At 46.9% G+C, this 27,073-nt stretch overlaps 1 protein-coding gene across 2 annotated transcripts; it reads left to right on the top strand.

The window, feature by feature from the left end:
- Window positions 1-2,974: 2,974 nt before the first annotated feature.
- ITPRIP (inositol 1,4,5-trisphosphate receptor interacting protein) lies at window positions 2,975-27,073 on the top strand. Of its 2 annotated transcripts, none has more exons than XM_014250453.2 (3): window positions 2,975-3,066; window positions 8,070-8,176; window positions 20,656-27,073. In XM_014250453.2, exon 3 carries the CDS (start codon window positions 20,658-20,660, stop codon window positions 22,305-22,307), a length of 1,650 nt encoding a protein of 549 aa, XP_014105928.2. In that variant the 5' UTR covers window positions 2,975-3,066; window positions 8,070-8,176; window positions 20,656-20,657; the 3' UTR covers window positions 22,308-27,073. The 2 variants fall into 2 exon arrangements, with proteins under 2 accessions (XP_014105928.2, XP_014105927.2); XM_014250452.2 differs by lacking the exon at window positions 2,975-3,066 and adding an exon at window positions 5,213-7,960.

Below are 27,073 nucleotides of genomic sequence, written 5' to 3'. Positions count from 1 at the left end.
ACTGGAAAGGCTATAAAGGAAAGCCTACAAGGTAACATAAATACACTTCTCCCTGCAGAGCTCTGAGGTTTCTTCAATCAATGTCTTCCATTACCTGCTTACAGTTCTGACCCATGACTGTCTTCCCAATCGGGAACATTTGGGTCTATTTAAAAATTAGTTTCAAATATGTATAGAGTCATTGTGTGCTCGTTAGCTTTCCAACAGCCTTTTGGTTCCAGCAGCAGAATCCAGACCCTAATATCATATTCCTGTTCCACTCACATTTTATTCTTCAGCTTTTAATTCTCAGCCACCAAGTCTTTCCCTAGATGAAAAATTTGTCAGGCATCTTTCACTATTTGACACCTGACTCCTCTGAAAGGAAGACACTATTAGAAAAGATCTTAATACCCAGAGAAGAGTGGAGAAATCACAGAGATTTAAAATGTTTATAAGGTGACGTGTAGGGGGTAGAGGAGGACACCGTATGGTGAGCTGTGAGGAAGTGATCCCATCTCCCTGCACAGGTCCTTGCATGATATCCAGGAGGTGTGAAATGTCCATGGGTGGGAGTCCTCCACTCCCTTCTCCCCTTGATCTGCTCCTGCTGCGCCTACTAAAGCACTGTCCTGCTGCAGTCTTCTTCAGGCTTACACAAGGGTGCGCCCCAGCAAGGCCTGACAAGTGCAAGATTATCACTCCTGCTTTCTCTGTATAAAGTGTTAACAAAATCCCTCTGTGTACTCCAAGCTGGAAATTGTCTCCGGTATTCTTTCATTTTTTTTATTTACCATTTCTAATAGTTTAAGGAACTATTGATGGTTTCGTAATGAATTAGAAATACTAGTGGAAAGAATAAGATCTCAATCATCTAACATATCTGAAAGCAGCTGAGAAAGGTACCTAAAGTTTGACTCTCAGCCCAAATCCTGCTCTTGTCCTGCACCTGCTGATGGGATCTTAGAGTCCATTTTAGAAATAATATTATTATATCTAATTTCTGCTGCAGTAGTAGCCATGTCACAGAGCCACAAGTTAAGTCCCAGTGTGTGAAGAACTATGGTACTGTTACTCCACTGCTTGCAGCTTCAGGTCCTGCCCAGCATGTGAGTAAGTTAGCGGAGCTTGGCTCATTATCAAATAAATTACTACCTTTAGCAAGATAATGATCTCAAGCCTTCTGCAGTGCAGCAATACTCAAACAATGAATCATATCCTAGAGTTGTCAGTTGCTTCTAGCTTTCCCTCTTTCAAACTGCTGAACTGCATCAAAAGCCCCCTAACACAAATCAAATGAATGTGTCTTGGTTTGAGTTTTCCATTTATGTGTATTATATTGTTATAATAATTTTATACCATCTTAGGTGGCACAGAAAGTAGGTACTGAATCTAGGATGGTGGATATGTAATATAATCTGTTGAGATGTGAGCTTTCCTGTGAAAAATGTTCAGGTCTTTTCCCTGTATCCCAGAGAAATTTTGCAGATACATATAAATTATAGCCACTGTAACCTATAGTGATTTGTACTGTCCAGTGTGTATATCCATACAGATAGATGTTCAGAATCAGTAATTACTACCTTATTGGGATTTATGTGGGTGATATTTAATAGATGTTTTCTTCTGGCTTAGGTGATGAATAGCTATGATCCAGGCAAAGGAGCTGCCTTCTCTCCTCCTGCTGCTGCAAAGTTCCCAGGGGAAATAAACAATGCACCAGACAGGCTGGGTCCTGCAGCAGAGGAGCAGGGAGATTCCAGTACTGCTCTTGCTAGAGATATTTCCATAGATTAGGGCATATGAGGAAGGAATGTAGTAATAACACCCAGGTTGCTAAAAAAACTGAATAAACTTGATTTGGACACTGAGGAAATTATGCCTGTATACACAATTACAAACACAAACCCTTGGAACAACACTAAAACCGTTACTTAATTCGATAAGCGCTTCAGGAAATACGAAGAACAGGATGACTTAACAGTCCTAGTTATCACTCAGGAGTTAGCCAACTTCAGAATAAATCTGTCAACCACATTTGCCTGGTGCCTTCATGATAGCACAAAGTCTTAGTGCAACATAAAACACAGACTGTTACCCACTGCTGCACATGTCCGCCATCTGAGCTTAAAAAAAATAATCAAAGCAGTGGTGGTGGAGAACATGCAACATGCCAGAGCAGTAGTAATATAAACCAGTTGTTCCAATGCTGTGGAAAGAGGAGGGGTACAACATTGCTCCCCAAATCACATAGATGTTACTGTGCTCATGCACTTAAGTTTCCTGTGAAACTGAGAGCTGTTGAGAAATCTTATTTCTGTGAGAAATACAAGAAGATGGCCTTGAACGCTAGAATGAGGATAGTGTTCGAAAACACTCAAAAAATCCTCTACTGTGGCCTCGATCACTAGCTAACACTTGCTGTGCCTCAGTTCCCTTACCCCTACAAGGACCAAGCCTATCAGAATTCAAAAAGCGTTTGGACAAACTGTCAGGCACATGGTGTGGCTGTCCTGTGCAGGGCCAGGAGCCGACCCTGTGGGTCCCTTCCAACTCAGGATACACGATGACTCCAGAGGAACTAGTACCACTTCTGGGCAACTTCTGGGGGAGGATGTTAGCAGCTCCACAGGCTCCTACTTGTGCCAGCTTGGAGCACGAAAATAGGTCAGCACTTCCGAGATCTACTCCTTTGCTTTGATAAGAACAGTACACGAGGTTCCGTGTTTCAGCTGCTTTCCTGACTTTCAGGCACGACCACCAGGAGGTCAGAATACATCCGAGAAGCAAGATGAGCGCATTTCCTCTCCGTCCGCCGTGCCCTCGGCCCAACACCATCTCGGAAGCTAATGGGGGAGCCGAGCAGGAGATCAGACAGCTCGCTGCCGCCCGCCGGGGCACGGCTCGGCTCCTAGGGCTGCCGGGGGTGGTTTGAAGGAGGAGAGAAACAACAAACCAAGGAGCGGCACAGCAGGCCGGGCGGGGCGGGCTCCTGCCCCTCGCAGCGCGGAGCCGCCGCCGCGCCGACAGCGCCGGTGAGCGCCGAGCCCCGGGAGCGGGGCCGCCGACCCGGCCCGGCCCTGCCCGGTGAGTCTGTCCGGGGCCGCGGGGAGCCGGAGCGCGCCCGGCGCTCAGGGGGACGCGGGTCGGGACGGAGCGGCGGCGCGGGCTGCCCGCGGCGGGTCGCGTTGGGGTGGCTGTCCCCGGGTTCTCTTGACGGGGTAACTTTTGTGTTGTGCGCGTTCTCCGTCTAGGTGGGTACCGGGGCACAGGCGGGGTCGGGCCCCTGGGACGGGGAATTGCGCCCGCCAAAGTTCCTGCAGGGCTTTGGGCATCCCTCTCCCTGCAGCCCGGGCGGGAGCCGAAGGCGGCGGGAGAGCGGCCGCAGCCCCTCGGGGACTCGGCGGGACAGTGAGTGAACAGAGACCTCTCGGCCATCGCCCTTTGCTGCTGACACAGCCCGTGGTGTCCTGGGGCCAGCGCTAACCTCGGACATGTACAGTCCATGCGAAATGCATCATTGAGCCTCGCTGCCTGTTCAGTGTTAACGCGGCGTGGGTTTAAAATTTCTTTCTTTCTTCTGAGATACACAACATCTCTCTAAAGAGCACAGAGAGAAGGAATGAAGCTTTCAGCAGAGTTGGAGGGATACTTCCAGTAGAGCTGCTCTTCATGTGTGTAGGCATATTTCTGAAGGTGGCCAGCAGGTATTTGTAGCTCAAACCAGAGTGAGCCAGGACTGTGACACTGGAAGACAATGGACTCTAAAACTGATGTGCAGAACACAAGCCTTACTGGCCTTTGCATCTTCAGCTTGGCAGTCTCCCACTGAAGCAGTTCTCTTGGGAACTGCTGTGCTAAAATCCTTCAGGAAAATAGGAGGCATCTTTTACATGGTCAGGCAAGATGAGCAGTGTCTCTAAGCGAACATTACTATTAATATGTGCTTTAATGAGTGCTGTAGGCCTTGCCCATACCCAGTGCATCTCCTTCAGGCACACGTGTTTGCCATGAGCTGCCAGGCAAGGACTTGAGCTGCCATGAAAGCAGCACTTGGACAGAGGGCTGCTGTAGTGCAGCATATTGTGTTGTGTGAGTGATTTGGTGGTTTGTGAGTGGTTTGGTGATGATGATAATGCTCTTCTGCAGTTCTAACTAAAGTGATTCTGGCTACTTTCATAGGCATCTGCTTTTAAAATCAGATTCTCCTTAGTATAAGTGAAAGGGGTTCTCTCAGTCCTCAAACAAAATTAGAGTATAGAAATTAGGAATAAAAACTTCAAGCCTTCTCTTCAACTTTGTTTTCAGCACAGTAGCTGCTTCATGCTGCTCTCACATGGGAGCTGCACATATTAAGTGTGATAGCCACAGATGTGGAGAGAGGTGAATTGATTTCCCAAATTCAGAGAACCAGTGTAAGTACTGGGACCAACCCTGAGGGTTTCTTGGCTCCCAGCTGTAGATTACACTATTTTTTGCTTGCATGACTTGTGTGTACAGGACTCAGTAATTTATCTGTGTTCACACCAGTGGCATCTGCAAGGAAGAAGTGACCTGTGCACACCGAAGGGACTGAACATGTTTATCAAGAGCTCAGGTGGTGGCCCCTCACCTACCTATCTTCCTCTTCTTGTTGCTTGGAGCATTACTTCTTTTTTTTTTTTTTCTTTTTTTTTTAAATAACACTACTTTCCACCCTCAAGTCAAATAGCCCTAGTCAGGGACTGAGGAATTTGATTTTTCTGAGTAGTTGTTTTGAGCCATCTCTTGACTATGGCAGCCAAAAGCTGCATGTCTTGCTCCCCTTTTGTTATTTTTATTGGTGCTATCCATGGCAATAAGGGCTCTTGTGTGTCTGCATGATGCCTCAGAGGGATGCCAGTGCTTGTAATTCTTATTGCATGGCAATGACTAACATGGGAAAGGAATCCGATCCACAGAAACCTAACACTGGTATTTCACAAGCTGACCTCACTAATTTCTGAGTTTGTTTTTTAAGTGAAACTGTATGGTTTTCCAAAGGACAACTTTAGTCTGGCTTTTGCAGCTACCTGTTGACTGTGGTTTCAGTATCTTGGGGCTTGCCTGCAAATGAATTAAAACAGTATATGAGCTCCATGAAGAGCCTGCATGAGTCTCCCTGCTGTCCTGTCCTGCTCACTCTGCTCTGTGCAACTGCAATTGCAATCCATAGCAATGGTACAATGGAAAAGGAAGCTGAAAAAAGTTTTTGGCTTGTTCCTTTAGATCCCCTTTAAAATGGACTGTTGGGTGGGCCAGCTTTTTCTCTCCCAAGTGTTATTACAATCCATTTATACTGGGGAAGAAGCAGGTTTACTGCCAGGCTGCATATTTTCCACTGACACTTGTAATTGTTGGGTGGCGGAGAGAGGTAGAGACTCTGGTTTCCAGGCTGGAGGGAGAGAGCGTGGCCAGGGTGTGCACTGGGCAGCACTGTCATATGCCCAGCAATGAATTCCAGGTTTTGCAGGGATGTGGGCTCAGCTGTGTAAGCAAAACCTTCTGCCTGCTCACTCCTTGGAGCGGGCAGGGAGGCAGGTGGCCAACCTTCAAACAGCTTGAGGGATGGAGAACTGGCCTGGGGTGTAGCTGCAGCAGGGCTCTTTATTTAGCTTGGTTATACTTACACATACACGTGGGCCATGCAAAGTTGGCTGAGCCAACCTTGACCAGCAGCAAAACAAACAGGTTTTACTGCCATGACCTGAAGGCCAGATCAGCCACTGAGCTTCACTGGAGCAGGGACAGCTTTCATTTCTGTCAAGAAGAGGAGGCGCTCATGTAGGGCTGACTCAAAACAAACATTGTGCTTTTTTGTTGGGTTGCTCAGTCTTCCTTATGGAAGCAGGGTTAAGAAGGTTTATGCAAGACAAAGGTGATTTGAGGTAGCCAGCATGGCTTCACTGAGGGCAAATCATGCCTGACCAATCTGCTGGCCTTCTATGATGGAGTGACTGTAATGTTTGGCAAGGGAAGACATTGATGTAATTTACCTAGACTTCTGTAAGACCTTTGACATGATTTCATATGATATCCTCATCTCCAAATTGGAGAGAAATTAATTGGAAGGGTTCAGTGGATAAGGATCTGGATGGATGGACACATCCAGAGAGTTGTGGTCATGGGCTGTGTGAGTGAGTCAGTGGTGTCTCTGTGGGACTGGTGCTCTTTAATACCTGTGTCAGTGGCATAGTAAGATCAAGTGGCACACAGCTGAGTGGTGCTGTTGGCACAACAGAGGGAAGGGGTGGCATCCAGGGAGACCTGGACAAGCTTGAGAGGTGGGCCTACAAGAATTCTGCAAAGTTCAGCAAGGCCAAGTGCAAGATGCTGCACCTGGTTTGGGGCAGCCCCAGATATGAGAACAGCCTGGGAGAACTCATTGAGAGCAGCCCTGTGGAGAATGTCTTGGGGTCTCTCCAAATGAAAAACTGGACCAATGCAGCAATGTGTGCCCATAGCCCAGAAAGCCAAACATGTTCTGGCCTGCATCCAAAGCAGCATGGGTAGCAGGTCAAGGGAGGGGATTCTGCCCCTCAACTCCACTCTGCTGAGACTCTACCCACAGTGCTGCATCCATCTCTGGGGTTCTCAGCACAGGAAGGACATGGAACTCTTGGAGCAGGTACAAAAGAGGCCACAAATATGATCAGAGGGTTGCAGCATCTCTCCAATGAAAACTGGCTGAAAGAGTTGTTCAGCTTGGAGGTTCTGAAGAGACATCATTGCGGTCTTCCAGTACTGATAAGGTTCTGTCAAGGTCTCTCCAACATCTATAAACATAGTTGAGGGAGATCCTAACTTTTGAGATTTAAAATTATCTTAACAAGTGAATTGTATGTCCCATAGCAGCAATTCTTGCCCAGCATTTAATAGCTCCTTTCCTCTAAGCAGACACACCTGCTCTACCTCACTGGCCCTGAGCCACCATGAAACCAGACATTGCGGGCCCTGAGGGTTTACAAATATCCACTGGGATATTACAGTGCAGATCCAGACCTTTGGGGCTTGGGGTGTCTTTCTCCTGTGTTCAGCAGTCACTGCTGCTGCTGCTGCTGCTGCTGTTGTGGCACTGGTTGAGCAGAGGCATCAGCAGCCCTGCAAGATGGGAGGGCTGGGTAGAGCCCATTTGCTCAATCTGGTCTCACAGTGGAAGATGGAAATAGAGAAGTGAAACTGTGCACACAGTCTGGCCAAAGCAGGTATGTAGGAGGAGGGAGGTGAATTGAAGGAGTTCAAGAGAGCAAGGGTGCATCAACCTAATGCTGAGCCCTTAAAGTGGGCTTAAAGCTCAGCTCAGCCCACACTCAGCCCACTCATCAGGCTTTGGATGAAGACAGTGGGAAGGTTTGAAGTGGTGGTAGCTGGAAATGAGGGTGGTGCATTCCTCCTCCCCAGCCCATTTATGCACAGCTGGGTAATATGTCTGTTGTCTGCCTGCAACCAGCTTGTTGAGTCTTCTCTTTCTGGTTGGGGGCCTTTGTTTCCTGTTGCATATAAAATTTCTTCACTTCTCCATCCTAAAATATTGTAGTTTATCTTTTGCGGTTCTGTGTTTCACATCTTCCTGTGTGCTTACACTTGCTTCCTGCCTCTTCTGTTTTCTGTTTCTCCCATTAGCTCTGTAAACCCAACTCCCCAAGCAAGTATTTCTACCTTACAAGCTGCTTACAGCAGCTAGATGCCTTTTCTAGACAAACCAATCCCAGACAAAACTGTCCCAGCCCTTGCACTTATGCAGCTGCTCATTTGACCCTAATCCATTTTAAAAGAAGAGCACTGGTGGGTGAGGATGGAGTCAGAGGAGGGAGGTCCTTGCTTGCTGACACATCTACAAGGCTGAGAGACCCACGGTGTGATCTACACTCTTTCCCATGGGAGAAGCAGCATTTCAACTCTTCCCTGATCAGCTCAAACTGATTATTTCTGGTCTTTAGAGCTTTTATGATCATTTTATTAGGTAAGGGGGTGAGTTAATCTCTCTTTTAATCAATCTGTAATTTAGATAACTTCATTATGTACCCATCTTCTGCCTGCACTTCCTCATTCATTCTCTTTGTGTTTTGCAGACTTCCTGGCTGTGCTTCAGTGGCAGGTGACTGAATTTAGTCTTCTCTGCATCAGGGTGATAGCAGTAATGCAAAGTTTAATGAGCACCTGCAAAGCTGTGTAGCAGGTAAGTGCTCCAGGGGTCATTCTTCCTTCCAGATTTGATGTGATTTAAAAAAGCTTCTTGATGGGCTCTCACTAGGAGATCTTGAGCCTTGCAGCAGAAATGCTGAAAGGAAATTGGTGTGGCTCATATTTTAGAAATGTTCCCAGCAGTGAGATTCAGACAGCTTCTTGCAAAGCAAAAGTACCAATGTTGTGAAGGTTTAATTCGGAAATGGCTTTAGTATGGAAGATCAGTGTTAAAAGCCTCTCTTTTGGACTTTCAGTATAAAGTTGTTCTTATCTGACTGCTTGGTAAAGTTGGGATGCAGTCAGAGAGTGATGGCAGGAGGGAACCAAAGGGTCCAAAGCTTTGCTGACATCAGCTACTGATGCATTTTCTGCTGCCACGGAGAACTTGTCAGAAGTACCTTACCCAGACTGGGGAAGTACTGGAATTCCCTTCTTTCTGTGTGTTAGAGGGAGAGCAGATGCCTGGAAGTGCCTGGACAACTTTGAGATGATCAAGGGTGACAGCAGAGGCAGATAAAGGGAAATAGTGCTTTCACAAGCCAGCGATGTGTAGAGTTTTCATCCTTGTATGAAAACCCCTAAAAACACACTGGAAGGAGAACTGGGTGAAACCAAGATGTCTGGCAGTGCTGCTCTGTGAGTGTGTGACAAGAGGCTCTATGGGTAGCAGTGGTGGGAGGGCAAGAATTGGAGCTGATGACAGAGGGAGCAGCCAGAGCAGCAGTCCTGGCTGCCACAATGTCCTGCTACAGCTCTGAGTACCTGTTAGCTCATGAACACCACGTGATTTTTTTATTTTTTTTTTTAGTTATTTATTCTGGATCTGTGTTGGGTGGTGTCTCTCCCCTTTTTCCCATCACAGAGTTCAAACATCTGCTCTGCTCTAGCCAAGCTCAGCTCAGAGAGTTCCCTGGCATGCTCCTCCAGCCAGCCTTGATCAAAGCTGTGAGAGTTGGCCCACTGCCATTCTCCTGTGTGTAAATGAAGCTCTTTCTCTTTTTCCTTTCCATTCACCTTCTTTCATTATTATCCCTCCTCCAGAGGCAGGTTTTTCTGGCTGATCTAGCACATTATTTGCCTCAAGGCAGAGATGCTTTTTCAGCAGTTATACTGAAAACATCTGATGCATCCCACTGCCATGTATGTGGCTCAGAAAAACCAAGCATGGTGTTGGCAAGGATGAGGACCATTACAGCCAGCTGTTGCAGAATTTAAGCCCAGTTAGGCACAGTCTCCAACTCATAGGATTATTCTGGTTGCCTGGCAAAGGAAAACTGTTACTGTTCCTTCACTTTTGAAACCAGGGGAAGAGCACGTAGAGAAGGTTCTTGTGCCTGAGCAGGAAAAGGGACATGAGTTATAAGGTGTCAGCTGACCCACCTGTGTAAGCAATTCATCTTTCCCTGGGTTGCCTCTGGGGATGGTGGGTGCCTTCGGTTGAAAAGGTAGAGTTTGTGATAAAACACAGAAAAAACAATGTAAATGGGCTTGAGAGTGCCTGGCTTTCAGCTCTTCCAAACTGCAGAGGGTTTGGTGATGAGTGGTGAGCTGAGGAGTGGGAGCAAATGGTTCCCACGCTGTCTGCAAGGAGGAGAAGTAGCTCCCTAAGACAAGATACCACGTCTCTGTGCCAGGATCCCAGCAGGGATCCAAACAGCTTGTTTTGGAGAAAGCACATCCAGTGATAAGGAGACTTTCCTGCAGGTAGGGGCAACTAAGCAGTAGCTTAGACTACCTTGGGAGGCAGAGGTTTGGTGAAAGTTTTTCAGATTAAAGTAAACAGACTTGCCAGAAGTCATCCAGGTACAGTGTAAGTCACGCATGTAGGCAGAGGGAAGAAACTCTATTGCTTTTTCAGACCTCTTTTTCCTCCTATTTTTTAAGCTCTTGTAGAGTGTTAACACATACCAGAGGCAGACCTAAGGAGATGTTCTCCAGCTTAAAATGTCACACTTGATATTCACATTATAATGCTTCTCAGAGCGGCTTGTTCTTCTGCATCTGCACCCATAATGCTTCGATGCTAATCTGTTTCCTCCTGGATGTTCAGGTGCCTTACTGCTACTGGTTTCAGAGGAGAATTTGATTTCTAAAGGCCTCTGGGGATTTAGCAGCCAAATACCTTAGGACTATGGGAAATGTGAGGAAAAATACTTGAAGTTCAGCAGCACAGACACTTCAGCACTGCAGATTGCCACTTATTCATGGTAATTAAAAATTACCCTTATCTTCCAGTCTTGTAGGGGCAAGAATGGAAGGGATGTCTGTTTTGGTAGCTGTAATCCACCAGTTGACCCTCCCTTCCTGTAACACACAATGACACAAATTATCTGTCACAGTTGGTGACTTAAGGACAGAGCTCTAGTGTGGTCCCAGCTAGTGAGCTGGCTATGTTCAGTCTAAGAATCATGGCCATGCTCTTCTGCAGCCAAAATCAAAAGGTGGTCTGGAGGTGCTTGGATGATGTTTATCCCACCTTCCTGTTGACTCATAGCTGCATCGTGCTCTTGGAATAGGTGTAGGGTTATGGTCTCACTCTGACAGAATTACAGGAAGAAATGTCAGCTGAAAGGGATGTGTTTGTGTGCTAAGTCATCCACAACACATGTTCTCAGCTCTCAGCTTGTATTTGCTGCTTGTCCTGGACGCCTTGGGTCTCCCATGTGAAGCTGGAGGCTTTGCTCCTTGCTGAGCTCCTTGTCTGCTGCAGGAGAGGGGTTTTGTGTCTGTCAGCAGGGGCCCCACAGCTATGACTCACAGTTCCCATGACGTTGTAATTTAGCCTTTAAGTGAGCCAAGAGGCTGTTCCTTGGCTCTCAAACAAAGCCTGCCTTTGTTGTGCTTATGGTATAAAGAAAGCAACCGTATGTGTTCACCCCACACATCCCAAATGAAAACCACGTGGCTTCACAACCTTAATGTATGTGTGTTTGATACTTCTGCTGCAGCACTGCAAGTGACATCGCTCCTTTCCCCTTGAGTATTTTTAGAGTGTTTCTTCCCAGCATTCATTTTACAAATTCTTCAGCAAAACAGAGAGCTTAGAGATGTTTCCTTTTCTTGATTAGAAGAGGGGGCTGAACAGGGAGCACATGAAAATTATTAAATGTGGTTGTGTGTGGCCATAGGCTGTTTCTGAGTCATTCCCTTGGGCTCTGGGTTGGTGGCCATGGGTGCTGAAAGGATGAGCTTCATGGAAATATTGTACAGAAGTGGGGCAGTTTGTTTTCTTGTATGACTTTGCTTTTTTCTGCTGTTTTTTATTTATTCAAACTCATTTTGAAGAGCAGGATTAGCCAGAAGTACTCTGCAGCCAACATATTTGTGTGCATGCGTCCGCCTTGGCAGTTGTTAGGTTTATGGCAAGTGAGCCAAGACTGGGATTCCTGCTTCCCAAAGCATTTGTGTCGTTTCTTCTGATCTTTTCTAGACTCACTAGGTAATGAAGTAAGAGGGTTTGATTCTTCCTCAGAGGCTGTGTGCAATGTACAGTGTCTCTGCTTAGATCAGGGAGTCATCCTGGTGAGGGGCAAGGAAATGGGGCAATGCAGTAAAAGTGCTCTTACTCTCTCTTCCTTCCACACCCTCTACCCATCCCTGCAGGAGACTTCACAGTCAGCTGGGTTGTGTTTTGTTTTTTACTTCATTTAAAGAACTAAAAAAGCTGGGATTTCAGGCAATGGAATAAAACATTGCTTTTGATTTCTGTGGTGAGCATTTTGGTAACAATAGCCAGCTTTTAAATACAGTTATTTCCCTATTGTTTGAATACAAACAGCAGTGACTAGTTAGCAAAACAATGGTCCAATATCACAGAAACCTTCAATCCCATCCAGTGGTTTTGGGTCCTGTTTACTTGGATAAGTACTTGCAGATACTTGGGCCTGCAGGTTTCCTGACCTATGAGTGTGGCTTTGTCACTGAGTCAAGACTGTGATGGAATAGAACATCTCAGATCAGCCAAATTCCCAACCTGCAATGATTATTTCTTTTTGCTGTGTTTTTGTTCAGCATCTCAGTGTGGAAGTGTCTGGCAACTACTGTGCTTTCTACTGTCTGTAATACGTAAGTGCTCATTGTTCATGACTAAGATGGGTCTTCATAGTTTCACAAGTAAAACCTAATCACTCTGCAAGTCATGTCTGAGCCCTGCATGTGCTCTTCTTACATGTGCTGGAGTGCTGTATTCCTGCTGGAAAATCAACTTTCTAATAATGTTTCCACCAATTATTTTAATACCAAAGCATTTGTTGCAATGGGTGTACAATTAAGTTGAATGAACAAGGATGCATATGCTTACCACAGGATGAGGAGAGCCAGAGTAACCACTACCTGATTTAACAACACTGGTGTGGGGTTTTTCTACCTTGCTGAGAGTTAAGTGGGGAAAAGCAGAGCAGATTTAAACAAACATCTTGGCAATTTCTCTCTTTCTGTACTCACCACCTCTCCCTGAGGTGACTGCCAGGCCAGATCCATGAGCCATGGCTGCCTCATGTGCAAAGGGCTGTTGTGTGGCTGAGGGGGTGACAGCCAGGGCAGGGCCCAGCATGAGCACCAGGTGGAGGCCAGAGAGGATCTGTGCAGTGACAGTGCTCCATCCATTGTGGTTGACACTATCAGGTTTTTGGGGGAGCAGCAGAGAATATTGCTGATCTGTGCTGATGAAAGATTGTGCAAGGGAATCACCAGCTGTTGCCCAGGCTCCCATCATGTTGGGTTGGAGGAGGAGGGTGCTGGTAAGGGTGGTAAGCAAAGGATTTTTCCCTTTGCCTGTGTCTTTTCTCCTCTTAAAAAACCAAAAAAGACCCACAAAAATTTTGGTCTACCCCAGCTGTTTTCCTCATGATTAACAGACAAAACCAAATAAAGTGTATAATGTATTTGGCTTAGAAAGGCAAGCTGGTCCCTGGCTGTGGTCCTACTACAACAGCTCAATACATGGGTGGGAGTCACAGACGCACTTCCTACCTTTGCCCTCCTGCCTCTCCTGCAGCCAACACCACATTCCAATTTGTAAAACTCCTTCTTGGCCATAGCAGAGGGAACCCAAGGCACTACACAGACATGTTCCAGTTGCTGACAAGAGCTGATCTGGCTTGCATAGTCAAAAAGCAATAAAAACACATTCAGGCAATGAGCAGGATGCTGAGTAACACACTCCTCGTGCTGTTGGTGTCTCCTGGTCTCCATGGGCACCCTCTCTTGGGTCCAGCCTTGCATGAAGTAAACAGTGAGTGTTTCGGGGACATGACGTGTCTCTGTTATTCATTAGTTGTTAAAGCTGCCTTTAATGGTGGCTGCTGGCTTCTGGGGCAGGAAGAGGATTGTGTTTTGATTAGTGGCATACCTATGTGCACAGAGAAACAATGGGACTTAGAAATGGGTGCAATAAATCCCCACTTGCTGATGAAGCTGAAAATCTAACACGTGCCACATCTCTTTGGGTTTTGGAAAAGAACCCCTAGAAGACAAATAGCTCCCTCTGAGCCAGAAAGGGGAGAATTATTCTAGGCTTTGGGTTAAGGGGGACCATGGGATTTTATGGCAACAGCTTGTAAATGCACTTGTGTACAGTGAAAGCTGAGGCAGGACAGGAGTACTCTGAGCATCCTGACTGCTGCTGCAAGAAGAAAACTAAAAATCCATCCTACTTGTACCCACAGTGGGCAGTGGAATGTTAGGGGGTTCAAATTCAGCAAGGGAGAATTAACAAGGCCTGAGAAAAAGCTTCCTGATGGCAAAGGCAGTACATGGCTGGAAGACAGGAGAGAGACTGCCTGTCTTTTCTAGAGCCAGTCAAGCACTCCTCTGCTTGGAGAGAAGCTGACAAAATCCCTTGTTTGGACCTGGGGCTGCACAGCAGTATCTGCTTCCAGAGCCCTGTCAGTGCCCTTCACATGCTTATGCCTCCCAAACCCATCTGCCTGTGGGAAGGCAGGGCTATCTAGTCCTGTACACAGGATGAGCATCAGCATTTCCTTGGAAATACCTGATCTGGTGACCCCCGAGAGGAAAATATTGTTTCCGAAAGTCCACGGCAGACTTGTTGGGCAGGATGTCCGACTCGGGCTGCACAACTGACCCTGTTGGCACTGCAGCAGGCCTGGGACAGGATGTTCACGGATATTACGAAAGGCTAATGTTCTCAGTCAAACAGCAGAACAATAGCTATCAGGCAAGTGGCCTTGTCCAACTGCTGTGCTGTGGCCAAGCGGCTAATCTGGGGTGTGGCTTCCAGGCATGGTTTGGAAGGCAGTTGCTCTGCCATACCTGACTGCTGTAGTCCTAGGAAGGCCAGTTGGCTTGTCCTGTTTTTAAACGTGGCTGTGTTACCAGTCTCAACATCCAGGCCCCTGCACCTCATGTATTGGTGAATTTGGTCCTTGCCCACTTGAGGTTTTGGTAGAGATCCAAAGACAGAACCCAATCCCACCTGTCTGTGCTGAACCAACTGTGATTGTGCTGGCAGCTGGGGTTCGGTATTTTGTCTGTAGCATTAATTTAATGCTGAAAAACAAGTCAGAACACGAGCTAGAGCTGCTGTGGCTGGCACTGTTCTGTCCCAGTTGACATCTCATCTCACTGATATCCTGCACACAGCTTAATTCATAGGGGCTGAAAGAACAGCACAAGTTGGTGCTGCTCAGGCTCTGTATTGGATTTTATCCCTTAATTTTCCTGTCTGGGCTGTGTGTGCTTCAGCTGACTGTGTGCTCAGGAGATGGGAGAGCAAGAGCCTGTCCTGCACGTGCTGTGCTATGTGGGTGTGGGGTTGTCTTAGAAGCTGTATCTGTCCAGGTTTAGTCAGTAACAATAATACTGACATGCATCTCTGTAATTCCCATTTCTCTGTCATTGTGCAAGTTTCTTACAAATCAGAGCTTGTAGTCCCCACTAAGAGAAACCATGATTTCTTTCAGTGGCAGCTGGATCATGTCTGTGAATATCTGCAGAGGTGGCAGTGATACTTGCAAATTGGTGAAGGATATGGTGCATTGCTTAGGACTTTCAGGAAGCTTTTATTCTTTACTAGATCTTCATAAATGCAGCAGAATCTTTTTTCAGACTAAACACTCAAGGGCCAAAAGGTAATTTGTTCACTGTTGTATGGCAAGAGAAGGAATCACAGAGCTCCCAGAAGCTCAGCCATGAGGAAGTACGGCTGGGCTGGGCCTGAAACCCCTCAGACTGAGGTTCACAGCTTCCCAGTAAGAAAGCCCCAGTTGCAGGTTAGTGCGTGGTTTGACCTGTTAATCACTGCAGTCAAAACAAGTAGCAGAGTCCTTTCCAAACCTCAAGGACCTTACCAATAAGAGAGTCAGAAATCATACTTGTTCCCATGAAAGTTCTGGTTTCAAAAATTTGGCAGCTTTCAATGAAAAAAGCCTCCCAACCAGCTGTATTTTCTATCAACTACTTGAAATGCCTCTTCTCTTGCAGCCTACCAAAGCAAAACACAATGTAGCAGCCACCTATTCATTGCCTTTTGTGTCAGCCAGATTGCAGGAAGCAATCGAGTATGTTGTAAGTGATGTCTTGGCGTGTTCCAGTGTAATACTGAACTGCACTCAGTGGCTTGACTTGGGTTTTTCCAATTTAAGAATCAAAGCTTCAGCTCACTACTGCGCCTGGTTTATTGCTGAACACCAGCCAGAGCATGTTTTGCTTACGGTGATTCAAAATTTGGAGGAATTAAATGGCTGAAAAAATAAAGCTGTATGAGAAACTCCTGAGTAAAGAAAGACATTGTTAATGAAAGGGAAGTCTTCATTAACATTCTGGTCTTCAGAGAAGGTGCAGGGTTGTCTGGGCTCAGGGCACATGAGCAGCCTGCAGAGGCAAAGTGCAAGCTGCCATCCCTTTCTTTCCTTTGTCAGGCTGAGCAGGAGGCAAAAGGTTCTGAAGCTGCTATGGAAAAGGGTGTGAGGAAGGCTTAGGGACATCAGAAATTAAGCACATTTAGCTGGAAGGGACAGGACATGGTTATGACTTTGAGCCATCATGTCCATGGAGGACTTTGCTGCCCCTCAGGGAAATCCCCTGTGACAGGGTGGCTTGGGAAGGGGGAGAGCACACATTGCTACGGGGCAGAACCTGCTTCAGGCTGGTCCACACAAACCCTGTATGAGCTCTGTGATGCTCCCAGGTGAAGAGGAGAAGAAGCTGAAGGTAGAGCTGCTGCTGCTGCCTGGCTCTGTGAAGGTTTCTTCCTGTACTGCTTCTCTTTCCTTATTCTGTGCTCCCTGGAACTGCACTCCTGGCAAGCCAAACATGAGTAAATTGTGCAGCAATCGTGCTGCTGGGGTGAGAGCTGGCCTCCTTCTGCTTGTGGCTACATGGCACCAACCTGAACTGCATGACAGCAGCATTGTCTGTCCCCTTCCTCTCTTGGGGCTTCCTGCATCATCCAGGACCTGCTCTGGACCTGGTCAGGATCCTCCAGCTAGGGAGACAGCTTCAGGTTTGAAAGGATGAGACCTAACCTGCCTGGGAGCTGAGGGTGGAGGGCTGCAGGTGCTCTTGGTGGACCCTTTGAACATACCAAGTGCAGCAGGATGCAGCTGATTGTTTGTAATCAGGCAACAGAGTGATCAGCTCTTTTGATCTTGCTGAGCCCTCACTCCCAGCTGGAGGGTGGGATGGTGTCTGCCCCCTCACTTCCCAGGGTTGTGCAGAGTGGTCATTAACCTTAAACTTGGTGAAGCCCCTAGTCACTACAGCTCTGAGTGCCACAGAAAAGTCCAGAAGGAAACTAAATTCTAGTGTCAGAGGCAGGTTTGAACAAGTAGCATCACATGCTGGGCAGTGAGCAGAGACAGCTTCACATCAAGACAGTGAGATTTCCCATACCCTGGCCCTTGTTCATTTCCCAAGCAACTTTCTTTGGTCTCCTTTCCCTGCTTTGTGCCCATGGGAGAAAAGGGGTCTCTGTATTCTCACCTGGCCCAGGAAGCAGAGCAAGGGCTGCTTTGGCTGCTGGCAGGAGTGGCCTACCTGTGACCACAGGACCCTCTGGGGGGTCTTTGGAGCTCCAGGACTGCCACAAGAGGGTCTGCAGAAGGTAGGTAGGATGTGAGCCTGTTACTGAGTCCAAATTTGTTTATATTTTAAATGGGAAAAAATTGCCAGGGTGAGAAATTTGGAAAAGGTTGCAGATTGCTTTGAGAACTTGCTATTTAAAAACTTATGAATTCCTTTTATTTTTTTCTCCCATATTTGAAATGTTGCTAAATTTGATGCATAGATTGAAAATTTACCATTTCTCTTTCCCAGTCTCAAGCCTGGAAAGGTTTGGACTCTCTCCCTCTTCCCCACACAAAAGCTGTCTCAGCCTGAGCAGGCATAAATATTTTTATCAGGCTTAAATAGCTTGGGCTGAAGTTAAAAGCAAGGGAAAAGAGCAGCCTTTGTTATGGGGAATGCTGGAGCACCGTAGCAGGCAGTGCTACTGGTTTCACCTGTATTATTGAATCTCTCCTATTAGCCAGGAAAGCTGTGTCTGAGAGATGTGGGAACGCTCTGCCTGTACCACCCTTGCTGCTGCCAAGGGCAGGCCCCACTGACTTTGGTCACTGAGCAGCATTAACCTTAAGCCTTAACTGAGGTTAATGTTTGGCTTCATTATCTGGAATGTAGCTGCAGTAGCAAAAGGGCAGTTTTGACCAGCAGAACTTGCTCTGGGCTGAAAACAGACATCCCGCTTGCAAATAAGAGTAATCTGAAGATCTTGTTACATCCAGTTTCCAGAGGCTGATGCCTGTAGCACTCGCTGAGGGAAAAGCTTGCTGCAGAATGAGCTGGGGTATCCTAGAATGTCAGTAAGACCCAGGGTGAATTCAGCTGAGCCAGCCAGTGGTGGACTTGGGGATGTCTGGCCCAGTCCCTCCTGCTAGCAGAGCTCTGGGACAGGTAACCTGTGGTAGCAGTGTGCCCATGGGCAGCTGGGCATGAGGAAGAAGATCCTAAGCAAGATGACTTCTTTCAGCCTTAGAAGGAATGTGGTAACAGTAAAATATCTCATCTGCAGGGACAGTGGTCTAGCAGAGCAGGGCAGTGATGTCATCCTGGTCAAGACTGCAAGAAGGAGGCACCTGGCCCCTGGCAATGTTATTTTTAAGCTTGGAAGGCACACGTGGTCTGCAAGAGCGTAACACTAAGGAATGGAACTTGCCAGCACTTCCTGCCCTGCCCCAGCTAACTGATAAAGCCCTTTGCAGTCCTGGGCGACCCCAGATTATTTTTTAAATGTGCCCAGGCATGGAGTTCACAGAATAACTGGAACACCCAGATTTGGGCATTAATTCAGCTTTAATTCATTGCCTGATGAATTAAAGAGTTAATGTAAATGTAAAAAAGGACAAGGTAGGGCCACAAACTATTTCCAGGGTAATGTCTGCATAAGAACATTCATCTATGCATGTGCATGGGATCTAACAAAAGGGTAGTTTGCAAATGTTACACAGGGAGGGGCATGGAGCATTATCCTGAGCACCGTGTGAATTTTCTTGCTGCTTGGACAATGCATCTCAATCCTGTTCCCTTCCCTTGTTATTCCAGTCCCAGCCCTCTCATAAGCAAAGATAATTGTGTGCTGAAGGATACAATTCCCATGTACAGTAAATGCTCACATTGAGGAAATCCAGGTTCCTGCAATCAAAACCAGCAGTTTGTTGTGCAGTTACGATAACAAGGTCCACTGGGGTGGATCTATCTTTATTGTGTGCCCTGTGGAGGCATAAATGAGATTGCCAGAGATGTTTTCCTTCTTGCCCAGATGCTGGGGCAGCAGGATTGCTGTGGCACCAAAACATGCTGGGTTCAAGCCAGGAAGGAGCTATTCCAGGAGGTTGGAATTACAGCCCTGAGCCCCTGGAGCACACAGAGTGCCTTGGCTCTCTGTGAAAAAGCTTCATTCCCATAGCAGAATTACTTAGGAATGAGATTGCAGTTTCTGGTCTGATTGATGAAGTATGTTACTGGTAGACTTTACTTCTGTAACAGAAACTCTTCTCTCTCAAGCACTTTTGAGGCATTAAAGCAGCTGTGCTAAAATTTCCCAGCTGGAAGAAGAAATATCCCTGCTTGTTCATCTTGTCCTTCTGATCTCCCTGTGCTAGGTCTGAGAGGTGATTTTGCTAGAAAGAGGGACTGGTGAGCTTCCAGCATCACAGCAGTGGGTGACAACTTCAGATTGTACTGCTCTGAGCAGGCACTTGGGCTCTTGATAGTGATGCCAGCCCTCCAGAAACAGAAATGCCAGCTGGGAGGAAACAGCCCAGGCTTTAGGCTGAGCTCCACCTGGCCCAGCCCCCTGGGAGGTCCCTATCAGGCAGAGACCCTGGCAATGGGACCATGTCCCAGGAAGTTGAGAATTAAATCCTTTCACTGTGAGCCCCATGGCACAGAAAGCTTTATTAAATGTGGGACTGGAGCAGCAGAGCCAGGAACCTCACAAAGCCACCCCAAAACACTGTAGTGGCCTCAGTCATGCCAAGGGCCTGTGCAAGGGGTGACACAGGGGACTGCTGCTGGCAAGTGGCTAGGATGTGGCTCACAGCCGTGTTGAGGTCACTGCAAATAGGAGTAAGCTGGCTGCAAGCACAGCTGTTAAGGGGGTGCTTGGGGGAGATGGCTTAGGTCTAAGCCACGGTGTTCACTAATGTCCTCCACAGGTCAGTAGTGTAGTAAGCACCAAAAATAAGCAGCCTGATGCTTTTAGAACCAATGGGCTAAAGGAAACCCTTTCCATTTTAGCAGTCTCTGCTCTTTTTCTGGGAACTGTGATCATGAGGCATCCTGGGGGCCAGAAGGGTTTGCCACTGCCTGATCCTGATGGTGCTGAAGGGCGGGAAGAACTTTGCCTGCTCAGAAGCACAAAACTGTGCAGGCTTGTTCCCATCCAGATGCACCTCACCAGCGGGGCAGTGAAGGTTGCCCTGATCCAGGCAGGCTGTGTGAGTTCCCAGACATGTGTAATATGGAAGGTAGCCAGGACAGACCTGCCTATGCCACTGCCACATCTGAAATAATAGCTTTATGTTGAGGGAAAGCAGTGCCCATCTCCAGTCCTGCTTATATACATCTGGGGAGGTTTTGCCTGCTTCTTTCTTTCCTTTTCTGTCCATGGAATTTTAAAGGAGAGGCAAAGTAAGGACATGCCCTCCCATGCTGCCCAACAGCATCACACTGGGTTGACAGCAGAGGAAGTTCCTTCAGAGCTCTGTTTTTTGGAGTTCAAGTTGATAAGAGCCACTTTCATCCTCACCATTATCTGATAAAGCCTCTTTGGGAAGTTGGTTGATAACTTGGAGAAATGGGTGTGCACTTAGTAGTTTCTAGATTCAAGCATATTTTTCAGGACTGGAAAGGATGTCAAAATTCTTATTGCAGTGGGGAGTTTCTTTCAATTTTGCACTTGAGGGAATATATTCCAAATCATGGGTCATTTCACCTTTCTTTCTCTTCCAGGGATGCCCGTGGGACTCTTCCGGGTGTGCCTACTGGTGATTACAGCTATTGTCAACCACCCGCTCTTCTTCCCTAAGGAGAATGGCACCGTCCCCGAGAACACAGAAGAAATCATCCAGAAGATGAAGGAGCGGGAGGAGAGCCTGCGGCTGGAGCAGTTGCGCTTGGAGCAGGAAATCGCAGACCAGGAAGCCACACAGAAGGCTCTGGAAAAGGCTGCAGTGGTAGTGGAGGAAAGCAAAGAAGAAAAGGTCCGATGGGATATGTGGACTGCCCTCTCCATGGTCGTCTTCCTGCTGATCGAGCTCTGGAGGCAGGATTTCCAGGAAGGGAATTGGCAGGACATAGGAGGAGAAGAGGATGACATGGCAGTCCTAGGGAAGGCATTTAAAGGAGTGGCCTTCCCTGACAAGGCTGTCCTGGCCAGCTTCTATGAGAAGCGTATCCTGGGTACCACCGGAGACATGGCCAGGATGCGGGAGATGGTGGAAGGCTTTGCAGATGACCTGCTGGAGGCCTTGAGGAGTGTTTGTAACCGGGATGCTGACATGGAAGTGGAAGATTGCATGGGTGTGGGGAGCATGTATGAGAATTGGAGAGTGCGTAAACCCTTCGTCTGTGATCTGATAGTGCCTTTTGCCCCCCCAGAGCCTTACTGCTTTTGCTGCCAGACCTGGTGCTCTGGTGACTCTTTTCCCCCAGATGAACAAGGTTATGGCACTATCAAGGTGTGCAGGGCAGATGAGGATGCGACGGGTTGTATCTGTGACAAGACTAAATTAGGGGAAGATATGCTGTGCCTCCTCCATAGCCAGGTCAGTAGTACCAGGCCCAGCAGTGAGATGGAAGACCTCCTGTGTTTCAAAAATACTCAATATCTGGATGCCAACCAAGTCATGAAGTGGTTCCAGATTGCCGTCACCAAGGCCTGGAACAGAATCTCCCACAAATACGAATTTGACCTTTCCTTCAGCCTCCTGGACTCACCAGGAGCCCTGAAGATAAAATTTAAATCGGGGAAATCGATTGCCTTCAACCTCACCCCTGTGGTGCAGTATGAGAACTCTGATGTTTACTTCATCTCCCACTTTCCCCGGAGCAGCCTGGCAGCAGACACCCCCTCCAGCACCCACTGGTTTCTCACCTTTGCAGTGTATGAAAGGAGGTTCATCCAGCTGGTCTCCAAAACACTGCCTGCCAATGCCTGCCACGTCAGCTGCCTTCAGATCCTCTCCTTCCTCCATGGGAAGCAATGCAGCCTCACAGGTCCCAGCGGGCTCACCAACTACCACCTGAAGACAGTGCTGCTGCATCTCCTGCAGGCACGTCCCAGTCAGGACTGGGCCCCAGAAAAGCTGGAGGTCCGCCTTCAGGACATGCTGAAATTCCTAGAGAAATGTTTGCATGAAAAGAAGCTTTATCACTTCTTTATTGGCAATGGGAAGATACCAGCAGAGCTGGGTTTCCCCATCATATTTCAGAGGGCTGAGCCTCTCAACCTTTTCCGTCCCTTTGTACTACGCAGGGACATTTACAGGAAGATGGTGGACACGTTCCATGAGATGCTGAGGAACATGTCTGCACTGATAAATGAGTACACAGTGCACATTCCCCTTGCACACACCAATGGGATCCGTAAGGAACCCCTTTAACCAAAGCCAAACTCTAAGCACAAGTCCAGAGGCAACTTCTGAAGCCTCCTGGGGGCATCTGACTTTGCCAATAAGAGCTTCTTGTCTGGAGCTGAACCAGTCCTGGGCCATGGTTCCTGCTGAAAGGAAGAGGCTATGGGGGGAGAATAAGGGGAAACTGGAAGATGTGGTGTTGAAGTAGGTTTCTGTTCCAATGCTGTGCTTGGTTTTATGCAGCTAAGAATATATTTTTTCTATTGTGCCTCAGTCATGCTACAGCAGCAAATATAAGTAATTTATTCAGATGCCTGCAATGCAAATGGGGATGGGGGTGTGATGGTGGCCAAATACTTAATTTCCTTCAGAAGGGGGAGATAAGAACAGGGTGGGGGAATAAGGGACAGGATCTTGGGATCAAAGGAGCCTGTCTGCTTCCAGACAATGGGAGTTCTTTCACCAGTGGGAAGTGCAACAAGTCTACATGCTGGTGGGGAGAGGAGGAGGGTCATGCACAAGATCTGGACAGTATGGAGTCTTAAATAAAGCACAGCTTCAAAAGGGAACTGTAGTTAAAGAAGAAGAAGAAGAAAAAGTCTTCTTGATTGGACTTGCAGCAGTAACTTAAATGGCTTGTCCTGTCTTTCAGAAACACCCCTGCACATTTTTTCTCCTGTGGGAGGATGTAGCAGAGCAGAGTCTGTGTCTTCAGACCATTTCATTCAAGTCTTCCATGGAAACATGGCTAGTGGTTTATATTCCTGCCCATTTTGTATGGATCAATGAACAGGAACCTTTTTTACCTTAGATAAAAGAAACACCACTATTGGGTTCTGGCCTTTTGAGCTGTTTGTTATCCTTACCTTGGGGCACTAAGGCATGAGAACAGCCTAGTTCTCAAGGCAAAGCAAGCAAAAAGCAAAAAAATTCTCAAAAAGCAAAGCAAGGCTTGAACTATATGATCTTTGGAGGTCCCTTCCAGCCCAAACAATTCTGATTCTATAACTGCTCTAAGTTTTGCTTTCATAAAACAAACAATTCTCCAAAATTATCCTATAATGAAGCCAATCTCAGAAGCCTGGTAGCAGGAGTGAACAATCACCCTCCAAATGAGTGTGACTCTCTGCACGTGGTTTTAATTAGGCCAAGACCAGCAGGCAGGAGAAGGAAGGGATGAAAAAGATGCACATGTAGTAGACCTGGGCAGTGCTGTTTGCAGCTGCCTTATGATCTGTGTTCCACATAAGCAGGCAAAAGCTACTTTATACATTCTCCTCAATCTTTTTAAAGACTGCTGCACTAGTAGACTGTAATTTGCTGAGCTGGGAGTGCAAAGGAGGAGAGCTGCTGCAGGCTTTCAGACCAGGGGAAAATCTTGAGGTATGTGCTAAAAAAAAAACAACTGCAGAAATGGAAATGCCTGAAATCCCACAGGAAGCATATTAGTGCTGTGCCAGCAGGCTGCCCAACCCCAGCAAGGTGGCTTTGCTGAAGGAGAGGACTCAGGAGATCCTCACCCTCCTGAGGGGTCCAAGACAGGGACACTGTGTAATTGCTTTATGCTGGTCCCAGAAGCCTGGCCTCCAGTGCTAAGGGGCCTTTCCTACCATTTTTTCACACTAGGATTTCCTGCAAAGTTTTACACTAGGGTTCCCTTAATCCTGTTTACAAGAGGGTGATTGTTCTGTGAGGTAAAACCCATCAGGGATGCTTTTACTGTCACTCCATAGGTCCTTTTTTATCAATCCTCTCTATCACGTCAGAGAGAAGATCCAATCCTGTATCACTGCTGGGGAGAGCATATAACATGAAGCTTGTTACCCAGCCTTATCCAGTTGATAAGCAAACTCTCCATAGACATGTCCTCTCTTCCCTTTTCCTGGGAAAAAACTGTTTTACCACCTCATTGGTGTCTGCTCTTCTCTGTCCTGCCACTGGTGTGGGACACTTCACACCCAAAGGCAGAGAAAGCTGTGACTCCTGTCTCCACAGCAGGTTTATAAGAAAGCACAGATGGTGATGGAGCTATGCTCAGAGTGCTGCTTCCCTTGGCTTTAATTACCACAGGTAGTTAAGTAGGATCTCTGAACAGAAAGTAAGGGGTAGGTAGGAATGGAGGAGAAGAGGCTGGTGGGTAATGCCAGTAGGAAAAAGTCTTGGATCATCATTGCTTGCTTCAGCATCCTTGGTGATGAGTGCCTGGGAGACTGCCAGGAGAGCAACAGGGCGGGACTAATTGCTGACGCTAACGAGTGCTGTAAATCCCTGACTTTCCTTAGTACAGCCAAGAAGGCTTTCCCCAGTAGGAAAGAGAGCAGGAGCAATCTCAGGGGCCATGGCAAGCAGGTAGTGACAAGCAGAGGTACAGGGAGGGTGGGTCAGTACTGGAGCCAGAGGCTACATCAGAAGCTGTGTAAGTCGTTTGCAAACCTAGGTGATTTGCCATTTTTACCTGCCCAGGTTTACTGCAAAGTGCCTGTAGCAAATCCAGCTTTACGTGGATTGCTGGCAGGCAGGTCACACTGGAGCAGTTGTGGTTGAAGTTGCTTCTAAATGTGCTCCCAGCCCAGCCAGAGAGAATTAGAATTTCTCTGCCGTTTCCTGTCAGTAGTCTAAATTTAGTCTGCAAAGAACAGAAACAAATTTGTGACCTGGGTCTCTCAGGAAATGACATTCAGAGTTGAAAAATAACTTTTATATAAGGTTGAGCAGGGGGAGCATGAGAAGAAAAGACTGTTAAACAGAATAAGGTAACTCCCCTATTAAAATGTCAGAACAAAGCTTTGCAATACCAGTTGCAATGGGGTTGTAAACGTGCCCAAACTCGTCCTTACACAGCCCCAAGCACTGCTGCTCAGACTCAAAGGGAACCTGAACTGATAAGTGGATTGAATCTTTTGTTCTTTATTTTCTGTACTTGTTTGCCTGTTCTCTCTTACACCCAAACTGACCCTGAAGTATTCCCATGGGATTTAGTTGAACAGGAGTGTTGCCGCTGAAGATGAATAGATCACACTGACACAGGTCGAGGTGTGGTAAAAAGAAGAGTTTATTTTTCCTCCCGGGATTTGTAGGCTTCTGACCAGGGCCAGGGATTGGATGGTCAGGATAACACTTTCTCACTGCACTGGCCATGAGAGATGCCCATCACAAGACGTGTAACAGAAAGAATGTACACATATCTTTGTTTACAGTTACTGTCCTGGGAAAGTCTTTAGAAAACCATGTCAGCAAGCTCAGAAGCTGAGTTTTCAGAGGGCCACAGGAGCTGGAGCTGAATCAAGTAATTTATGGATTTAATTCCACTGAAAGCAAATTACTTGGCTTATTTTTCCTACATGCAATATGCTCATTTTGACCTGAGCACCTTTAAAGTGGTCTGGTCTGTGCATTTAGGCTGTGAGGGGACCCACTCATACCTGTTGGGGGGAAATGTTATCTGTGATTATAACTGTGCTCCAGTCAACCTCAGAGTGGAGATCTTCCTTGCAAACTGAAGGTACAGACGTGTCCCATCAGAGGAGAGGTTGGTACACAGTGTTTCTTTAGACCACACCTCTGCCATGGTACAAGGAGGCCATGACGTGAAGCACATCATTCCTTGGACTTCCTTGTCTCTCCTGGATCAAATCTTTGCCCACCAAATACTAGCCTGCTAGTAAAAGCCCATGCTCACGTTTCACAAAATAAGGTTTATTAGACAATTCAGTTCCATCAGCTGCCAGCCAGTAAAAATGTCCTAAGACATTTTAGTGTTGCCCATGGGCAGTTCTGCCTTGACTGAAATCTGGGTGGGTAATCATAGGAAGCAGCTTTAAAGGATGGGAGTAGAAGTGAGTAGAATTTTTGTGGTTTAAAGTGGAAAACGTTCTTTTAAAACCATAATGCATATGGCACCTGAGTAACAAATACCTCTTTGACAATGCCTGTGTCTGTGTGGGACATCCTAAGGAAAGGTAAACAGCCTGTCCTGGACCCTCAATACCATCCTTGCCCTTTGCTAACCAAGTGAATTCAGCAGATGAACTCCAAGTGCCTTCCACTGGTTTCCAACCACTCCCTGTGCCCTCAACTTGTGGTTTTAATGTTTTATTACAAACTCTGTCAAAGCAATGGAATTAATGGTGGGTTGATAGCAACCACTGATCTACAGCATAGCCTCAGGAGCCATTTGCCTTTACAAAATGTCTTGGTCTAAGGTTATTATTGCTGTACAGGAGCTGAATGTCTTCTAAGGGGAGATGTTAGGTGTTCAGTGTTAAGCAGCCCCAGAAAAGAGTTTCTCTCCAAGTTGCTCTGTATACACGTATATACAGGGGTATAAAGATGTAGTTTAGCAAAATGATCCAAAAATTTATCCAGTATTCAAGCAGCAGGATTCGGTGTTTGTTCACCAGCCATTTTTAATGCAAAGTCTTTGCAGTGCTTTCTGTGTGGTGAAGAAATGAGGCATTAGACACCTGTAACAGCTTTGCTGCTGCTCAGTGAGGGGTTGGCTCTCATAGGACCTTACCCGGTAAAACAGCTTTATTTATTACTTGTCTCTTTTTAGAACTGGGGGGGGAGGGTCTGTGTGTAACATGTTAGCTCAGGAGCAACACTGTACAGAGATGAATCTTGGCAGTGCAGCCAAGATGGGCAATAACACCAGAACTCTCCAGACTAAGGTCTTCTTTGATTGACAATGCTGTACTTAAACCGCTGCTTCTATAGCAGGACACTGTTGAATTTGTATAGATTTTCTCATGCAGCTTTATTTATAATAAAGGGAGTCTTGTACAAAATCTAAA

The sequence above is a fragment of the Pseudopodoces humilis genome, chromosome 9, assembly GCF_049639895.1.
Source record: "Pseudopodoces humilis isolate 2021_Gansu_Grassland_sample_001 chromosome 9, ASM4963989v1, whole genome shotgun sequence".
Classification (NCBI taxonomy): Eukaryota; Metazoa; Chordata; class Aves; order Passeriformes; family Paridae; genus Pseudopodoces; species Pseudopodoces humilis.
Note: the sequence above shows the minus strand (reverse complement) of the source record. Positions and strands in the feature narration are given on the sequence as shown.